The 9209-nt window shown below is 38.1% G+C and overlaps 1 protein-coding gene across 1 annotated transcript; it reads right to left on the minus strand.

The window, feature by feature from the left end:
• Positions 1 to 3424: 3424 nt before the first annotated feature.
• LOC122010886 (probable CCR4-associated factor 1 homolog 11) lies at positions 3425 to 4315 on the minus strand. Its single transcript, XM_042567354.1, has one exon. It carries the CDS (start codon positions 4313 to 4315, stop codon positions 3425 to 3427), a length of 891 nt encoding a protein of 296 aa, XP_042423288.1.
• Between the last annotated feature and the right edge of the window lie 4894 nt (positions 4316 to 9209).

Here is a 9209-nt window from a genome sequence, read left to right on the forward strand (position 1 = left end):
GACATTAATTGTCAAGTTAATAAATATAGCACTTACATTATAGAGCTTTAGCTCTGCTCTCTAAGAATTATGTGATCATTTGTAGTCTTGGGTTTCATCTCACCCTCTAAAAGAGTTGTGTAACTACTTATAGTTTAGAGCTTCATCTCCTTCCTTTAAAAGAGTTGCGTGATTATTTATAATTTAGAGGTTTGGCTCCTCCCTCTAAAAGAGTTTCATGATTATTTATAGTTTAGAGCTTGAACTCCATCCTTTGAAATAGTTGCCTAATTATTTGTAATTTAAAGCTTTGGCTCCTCCTTTTGAAAGAGTTGCGTAATTATTTGTAGTTTAGATATTCAACTCCTCCCTCTAAAAGAGTTGTGTGATTCTTTGTAATTTAAAGCTTCGATTCCACCCTCTAAAAGAGTTGTGTGATTATCTATAATTTATAGCTTTGGTTCTGCCCTCTAAAAGAGTTGCATAATTATTTGTAGCCTTGAGCTTCGACTCAGTGCTCGTAAGAAGTATGCAACTGTTGGGACTGCAAGACTGCAAATAAAGTTTCACATTGAAAACACATGGAAAAATTATGGGCATATAAAGGAAAGATATCTTCATTGGTATATGACATTTTGGGTATAACCCAAAAATAAAACCATGTACATGCTTAGGCCATAGTGGAAAATATTATACCATTATGGAGATATCTAAATTATTTTGGTCATAACAATTGGTATCATAGTCCGGACTTCCAGAAGGTCTAACTGTCGACTGCTCACAAGGGTTATGGTCTAATCGAGCCATATGAGAAGAATATTGACCTTGAACAAAGGAAATGAGGACTTTCGTGCCTGGATTAAGAGGATCATACAATACGCAAGAAGTCCTAGTAGACAACCAAGCAAAAAACCCCTAGTTATGGCTAGGGAAGGAAGACCTAGTAAGCCACTTGGATTTAGTGGCAAGGAAGTCCTAGTAGGTCAGATGGACCAAGGGGCAAGAAAACCTAGTAGGTCAATTGGACCAAGGGATAAGAAGATTTGGTGAGTCGAGAATCGAATGTCAAACGGATAGGCTTTTTGCTTGAGGGCCTTTGTTTGAGGGGAGGGATTGTTGGGTTACAATGTTACAAATAAAGTTCCACAATAAAAACACATGGGAAATATCATAGGCTTATAAGCGAAAGATATTTTCATTGATATGAGCCCTTTTGGATAAAGTCCAAAAATAAAATTGAGGGCTTAAGGCCAAAGTGGATAATATTATATCATTATGGAGATATTTAAATTCTCTCGGTCCTAACAGCAACTTCTCAAGTAAATAAATAAAGAAACGAGTGTAACCTTTATTTTGTAGATCTTTGGTTCTAAAGAGATGAATTATTTATGCTAGATGAATAATCAAAGTAGTTCTATATAAATATAGAGCATTGGTTCAGTGCTTTAAATGTGACTTTTGAGTCTTTCTGCGCATTCACGGCTTCGACTAAATTGAGATGATTTTCCTCACGAGTTGGATTGCAAGTCGTTCTCTCTATGTTTATGTAAGACACTTTTTGGGTGGATTGTCATCGTTCACCCTCTGTATGTGTTTATATATGTGCATACACATGATGTATTTCTTATTAGGTGAATTGTTAGTTGTTCACCCCTTGTAGATATGATACATTTCTTTTGGATGGATTGATAGTCGTTCAGCCTATATATGTATGTATACGTGTATACATACAATGCATTTCGTTACGAGTGGATTGTGGGTCGTTCACTCTCATATACAATGCATCAATCCTTCTCGGGTGGGTTGCAGGTCACTCACCCTTATATATTTACATTTATACATGATATATTCGTATTAGGTGAATTGTAAGTTGTTCACCCTTTCTTTATACGATACGTCTTTAATGAATATATTACATATATGTGATTCACCAACTTAATAAACTATATTAATTGTTCGATAAAATAAGACTATAATGTGGGTAATGTTTGAAAATGAGAAATTAAGGAGAATTAACAAAATTATTTAAGAAAAGAATACAAGACGAATGATATAGAAATATAATTTGTAAATTATGTTGTTCTCTTTTATTATATTTTCATGCACATTTTTTCTCTCTACTTTGCACTTTGTGCTTACTCTCCTTGTTCTTTGACCTCCAGGTCAGTACTAAGATAAGTATATAACATTAGTGGAGTACTTTAGAGGTATACATGTAGTTTAGTTAGTTTTTCTCTATATTTTGTTCTAACATTATTACAATTCACGAGCAAAGAACGAAATTAGCATTGTGGCAAGCCTAGCTCGTACACGTCATGACATAAAATCCTAAGATATAACATGATGAAAATAACTTTAATAGAAAGAAAAAAATTAAAAAAAAAAAAGGAAAAAGATTTTCGAAGCCTCCCAAAACGTCTTAAACAGTATTTTTTTAGGCATGAAATTGAGTTGTTATAAATTTCACCTATTAATTAATTGTATATCTTTAAAAGAGTTTCAATTTGAGTGATTTAAGGCCACGTGGTTAAATCCAAAAAATAAAAAAAAAAAAAAAAAAGAAAGAAGAAGAAGTTATGATCTATTAGAGTTCGAATCCTCTTGCACAGTGCCTTCCATCCCATGACTGTGCCACCCCTTTCATGTACTCTCATTGGCCATCCTTCCCTTATCCCAGTAGGAGATTGGATCCTCTGTCTTTAATATCATCTGTCTTCGTGTCCCACTCGTCGCCCAGTCTATTATCGACGGCCTCCGACTGTCATCCCGACCAGAACTATACCCTAAGGGGAAGATGAACCAAAGAGGGTCGCCACCGGTGTGATCGGCGCTGGAATCTGATTGGATCTGAGCAAGCTTTTCTCCGCCATCAATCTGAGTGGCCGCTCAAATTCGGCCGGATTCCGCCGGTGGCGACCCCCGGGTTTACCTTCCCCCTAGGGTATAGTTCTAATCAGGATGATGATTGACGACCGGAGGCCACCAACGATTGGCTAAGGGCAACGAGTAAGACACGAGGACAGAAAAAATTACAGACAGAGAATCGGATCTCACCCTAGTAGGTGAGCAAAGCACCGTTCGATCACCTATCTAATACTAACACTATTCACTAAAATACTTATTATAAACCCCTAGAGGCTACTATAACTATCAATAAAAGGAAAGAAATCATTTATTTTAATTGTTAAGAAAGTTAATTTCCTTCGCAGTCTTATAGTATGATGTAAATCTATACAATAAATTAGGTTTTAAAAAAAAATCAAGAAATTGGTTCCCATACAAGTAAATAATAACCAAATCAAAACTCTTTCCAAATTAGAATTCATGTAGCCAATAAATGATTCGTCGAGACAAAGCAAAACAACAAGTACTACTCATGATCCAAAGAATTAATGTGATGCTGAACCACTATCAACGTATAACTGTGATATATAAACCATGAACCCTAAGGCAGTTGGAGGTCAAAGACTGCTCCCATGTGTTCTGGGCGATGGATGAGTTGTGGATTCACACGAGAAGCGATTTGGTAGAACACCTGCCATGTTAATAAGCTATCGGAGCCGGACTGATGTCGAGAGCCCACTGCTCGCTCAACTCGGACGGTAGAGGCCACCCGCTCCAATCCTCCGTGAAGCCCAGGACAATGCTTGCAAAGGTGCTTCACATCGAACACCCTTTTGCCGAAAAAGAAGTGAACGAGGTGCAAGAACTCACGAACGGTCATTGGTAATTTGCAGTCGCATGTCAGCATCTTCACTAGGAAGGCGAAGTCATAGGCGCCTTGGAAGGTAACCCAGGAGACGGGAGAAAAATGGCCAAAGGAAAGCAAGCCGGAGGTGGCCAAGTGCTGGGCGAATCTGCAAGAGTCGATGCCCCATACTTGATTCTTTTGGAAGTCGATGCCATTAGCCTTGAGCAGCTCGACGGAGGAAGGGGCGTAACGGTCGCGGCTGATGTCGAAGTCGCGGAAATTAAATTCCCACACGTAACGCACACAAGTGCCGTCGCTGTAGATGGCACATGGGAGGTTGCCGGCGGCGTCGGAGAGGGTGAGACCGACCTGGACGATGCGGAGGGCCTCGACGTTGGCGCGGATCAATTCGTAGCGCTGGGAGAGGGTGAGGGTGCAGTAGGGATTTTTGGAAGCGACGACGACGCCAGGATACTCGGTGTCCAATGCGACGAAGGGGTGGAACGGGACGACGGAGCGGATAAGGGCGAACTCCTCGTCGAGGTTATGAGCCCACACGGAGCGAACCTCGAATCTGCTGGCGCTGGTGCTGAAGGCGGAAGAGGAAATTAGCATATCGTTATTGTTGATGACTGCAACAGGCATGATGAGAAAATCGAAAGTAGTGGAAGGCTGGAGATCGAGGAGATGCTATTTAGGTTTCGATCGAGTTGGAGTGGAAATTAAAATGGAAAGGGAGGGGGAGTTTAAATAGAGCAGGAAATGGAACTCAAAGAGAGAAAATCGCAAGCACACTAAACAGAATTTAAGTCAAGGACTCAAGGATAAACCCAGCAGTAATTAGCGAGCTCAACTAGGGATTTAGTGTTAATTAATTAATTAAAGTTGTTGCCATCAAATCATTTATTTTCTTTCTTTAAGATGGTCCTGGAAATTACTTTCTCCTTCGTATAATCTTATATAATTTGATAGGTGAATCAACTATTTTACAAAAATCTTTTATAATATTGATATGGGTTATAACGAGCGGATCTGGGAGATGACGTGGTGGTCAAAATCAAGGTGACATGACGGTCAAGGTCAATGGAGGAGAACACCGCCCCACCTGAATCTGATTGGCTGCCTAGCGCTAAAGCCCACCGAATCGTCCTGGTCGAATTCTAAGTCGTGCGGAATAAAGCTGACAGACCCTTACGCCGGTCGAACATAAGGGTTCAGTGTTTTATTCTTGAAGTAAAGAGACAGTGTGTGCTGTCACTCTTTAGCCGATTGAGTTTAAGGACGGCCGTCCTTGCAAGCCGGTGGGAATGATCGACCCATCTCACATTTGACAAGCCATAGACTTGGTCGAAGGGAGGGTCAAACTTCTTATTATGTATGAGCCACTCTTAACCTTCTATTACTAACCTAGGATATGATTTTAGGTATGGACATATATTATGATATCATTGTAGTATCTGCTATATTTCCTTATGAAACTGTATACCATTTTTGTATCTTTATATATTTATAATGCTCATGCACTATCTATCTATTATCCGCTGAGTTCCAGTACTCACCACCCATATACTGGTTTTCTTTCGGCAGGGAACAAGTTGATGATATATAGGCACTTGGAGGATCCTGACTGCCGGTCCCACGTCACATTCGAGGACGGTTTTCTAGTTTTGTTTCTCACTTTATTTGTGTTTTGAATTTGTGAACTTGGTATTGTAATGCAGTAACAATTAAGAAGGATGGATCACTGAGATTATGCATTGATTATCGACAGCTTAATGTAGTAACAATTAAGAATAAATATCCACTACCATGTATAGAGGATTTATTCGACCAACTCAAGAATACCTATGTATACTCTAAGGTTGATTTATGCTCAGGCTATCATTAGCTCAGAGTTAGAGATATAGATATCCCGAAGACAGCGTTTTGCACTCGTTATGGTCAGTATGAGTTCTTGATAATACCATTTGGGCTTACTAATGCTCCAGCTGTGTTCATGGATCTTATGAATCGAGTCTTCCTTGAGTACTTGGATCAGTTCGTCATCGTATTCATTGATGATATTCTTATATATTTCCGATCTGAGGAGGAACACAAACAACAACTTTGCATAGTTTTGGAGATGCAACGGCCAGAACACCTTTATGGAAGTTTAGTAAATGTGTATTTTGGCTACCTTCTGTAGAATTTCTTGGACATATTATTTCTAGCAGAGGTATATTAGTGAACCCACAGAAGGTAGAGGCCATCACTAGTTGGGAGCAGCCGAAGTCGGTACAGAAGATTCGTAGTTTCTTGGGTTTAGCCGGGTATTATCGGAGATTCATCGAAGGTTTCTCCATTATAGCTTCGTCGTTGACTCGATTAACCCGAAAGGGAGAAAAATATTGTTGGACATAGTCATGTGAGACAAGTTTTCAAGAACTCAAGCGGAGGCTCATTACGGCACCAGTGTTAGTACTTCCCTCTAGCGAGGATAGATTTGTACTTTTCACGGACACATCATATTAGGTGTTGGGTGCAGTACTTATGCAACACGTGCGTGTGATATCATATGCTTCTTGTCAGCTAAAGGAGCATGAGAAAAATTATCCAGTTCATGATTTAGAGTTGGCAGCTATCATTTTTGCACTGAAAATTTGACGACATCATTTATATGGGATCACCTTTGAGATCTACATAGATCATAAGAGCCTTAAGTATTTGTTTACTGAAAAGGAATTAAATCTTAGATAGAGAAGATTGATGGAATTCCTGAAAGATTACGACTGCACTATTAACTATCACCCGGGGAAAGCCAATGTGGTAGCTGATGCCTCGAGTAGGAAATCCCGTGGAGTTATGGCTTATCACTGAGTGATGGTTACAGAGTAGTTATAGAGATTTTCTAAGTTCGAGTTGGTAGAGCAAGGACAGACAGAGCAAGGTATTCTAGTGTCCATGGTTGCATAGGCACCTATTGTCGAGCGTATTAAAGAGGCTCAGACTACTGATCATCATCTGTAGTTCTTATGTAGCAGGGTTATCTCAGGACAGCAGACAGAGTTTTCCTATGATGATAATGGAATTCTTTATTTCCGTGGAAGATTATGTGTTCTCGAGTCACACCAAGTCCAGGAGGCACATTTTGTTAGAGTGTATACTAAAAGCCTTGTTTTGTAGAAACATTTATTTAGAAATAAAGAATCATAATGGTCAAATACCTATATTTATTTATTAAGTGTAGTTGTTCAATTAATTTATATTGTAGATAACATGGCGTGTGTTGTCATACACAGAAGATCATGTTATCAGTTCTTTATAAATTATAAACAGTTGCTCACGACTAAGATGGAAAGGAATAAACCATTGGAATAGTCGTAGTGTAATTAGGTATTTGTTTATCTTGACTAATAAATTACACTAGTACACTCTAAGTGTATTGAGTAAGACCATTTTAGGTAAGTTCTTTTTATACTGAATTGATAAAAGAACTGGACCTTAGTTATTATGGAATTGTGTGCTCTTAATTCTAATATAATAACAAACATATATATTTAGTATTTATTTCTTTGACTTATCAATGGGTGAGATTTAGCTCGATAAATCAATAAGCCCGATAAGTTGGGAAATGATATTACTTATAGTGTGTGTTGTTGATTATAGAAGGAAACTGTGTCCTAGTAATCTAGGTTGAGAATCATCCCAAGAGGAGCCCATAAGGATTGTCATGTTAAACCCTGCAAGTGGACTTAGTCCGACATGACGATGAGGTTGAGTGGTACTACTCTTGGACTAAGATATTAATTAAGTGAGTTGTTAGTAACTCATTTAATTAGTGGTCATTTGACATCTTAAACACAGGGAGACTAACACACTCATAATAAGAAGGAGCCCAAAACGTAATTTGGGATTAGTGCAGTAGTTCAATAATAATTCTTTAGTGGAATGAATTATTATTGATGAAATTAAGTTGTGTGTTCGGGGCGAACACGGGAAGCTTAATTTCATCGGGAGACCATAACCAATTCCTCCTCTCGGTCCCTATCGTAGCCTCTTGTATATAGAGATTTATACCCACCACATACCCACTTCTTACCCACCTTTATACCCATCCTATTGGGGCCGACCAAGTAAATAAGATGAGTTGAGTTGGTGTGGCCGACCCTAGCTTGAACCCAAGCTTGGTGTGGCCGTCCACATCATATTAAAAGTGATTTTATTTTTAATCTTTTCTTAATGTGGATATCATGGTTTTAAAAGAAAGTTTAAAATTTAAATCCTTCCTTTTATTGCTTTCTACAAAAGATTAAGAAAAGATTTGAAATCTTTCCTTATTTGTAGATTGAAAGGTGGATTTTAATTTTAAGAAAACTTTCCTTTTTTAACCATGTTCATGATTTAAAAGAGAGTTTTAAAATTAAATATTTCCTTTTATAAGTTTCTACAAAAGATTAAGAAAAGATAAGATATCTTTCCTTATTTGTAGATTGAAAGGAGATTTTAATTTTAAAGATAACTTTCCTTTTTGGTAATCATCCACATGTTTAATAGAAAGATTTTAATTTATAAAATTTCCTTTTATTAACCACCATGAAGGGAAAAATTATTGGAGAAATTTTTTATAAATTTCCGGAAACAAATTAGGAAGTTTTAATTCTTGTGTGAATTAAAATTTCCTTGATTTGGGGATTGTAGGTGGCCGACCATTGTTATTAAGAAAAGAAAATTGTTTTTAATTAAATAATTTTTCTTTTTCATGGCAAAGGAATTAAGAAAGTTTTTGTTTAAATTTCCTTATTTGCCAGGACCAAGGATTATAAAAGAGGGGGTAGAGGTACCTTCATGGCGAGAACAACCTCTATTCTATTTCCTTCCCTCTCTTCCTTGGTATGGCCGGCCATCATCCCCTTCTCTTTTCTCTTCTCTCCATCTTGTGGCCGAACCTCTTCTCATCCTTGGAGTCCTTGTGGTGGCCGGATCTTGCTTGGAGAAGAAGGAGAGAAAAGGAGGCGATATTTCTAGCATCCCTTGGAGCTTGGTGGTGGCCGAACCTCGTTATCCTTGGAGGAGCTTTTGGTAGCCGAAACTAGGAAGGAAGAAGAAGGGCTTGGGTGGTTCTCATCTCGGTAGATCGTTGCCCACCCAACGTCCGGGATAAGAAGAGGAATACGGTAGAAGATCAAGAGGTCGTTGCATACAAAGGAAGGTATAATTAGTAATTAATTTTCGCATCATACTAGTTGTTTTTCTTTTGTATGAATTCTAACACAGGAGGCATTAGATCTAGTTTTTCGAATTTATTTTTCGAGTTTGTGTTTTCTTCTTTTTCGAATTTGTGATTCGATTGTTCTTTTTGGTTAACCTAAAGTTATTTAAGGAAATTAAATATTAGCTTTCCTTAAAAGGCTTTGTCTAGGCAGTGGTGGTTGCTCTCATATCCAAGAAGGCCATGTGCCTCGCCATGCAGTCCTGGAAGCCAATTTTGAAAATTAATATTTAATGGAATTAATAATATAGGTGGATTTGAATCAATAGTGTTAAGTTCCACTTGCGATTC

This window comes from Zingiber officinale, chromosome 8A (assembly GCF_018446385.1).
Source record: "Zingiber officinale cultivar Zhangliang chromosome 8A, Zo_v1.1, whole genome shotgun sequence".
Classification (NCBI taxonomy): domain Eukaryota; kingdom Viridiplantae; phylum Streptophyta; class Magnoliopsida; order Zingiberales; family Zingiberaceae; genus Zingiber; species Zingiber officinale.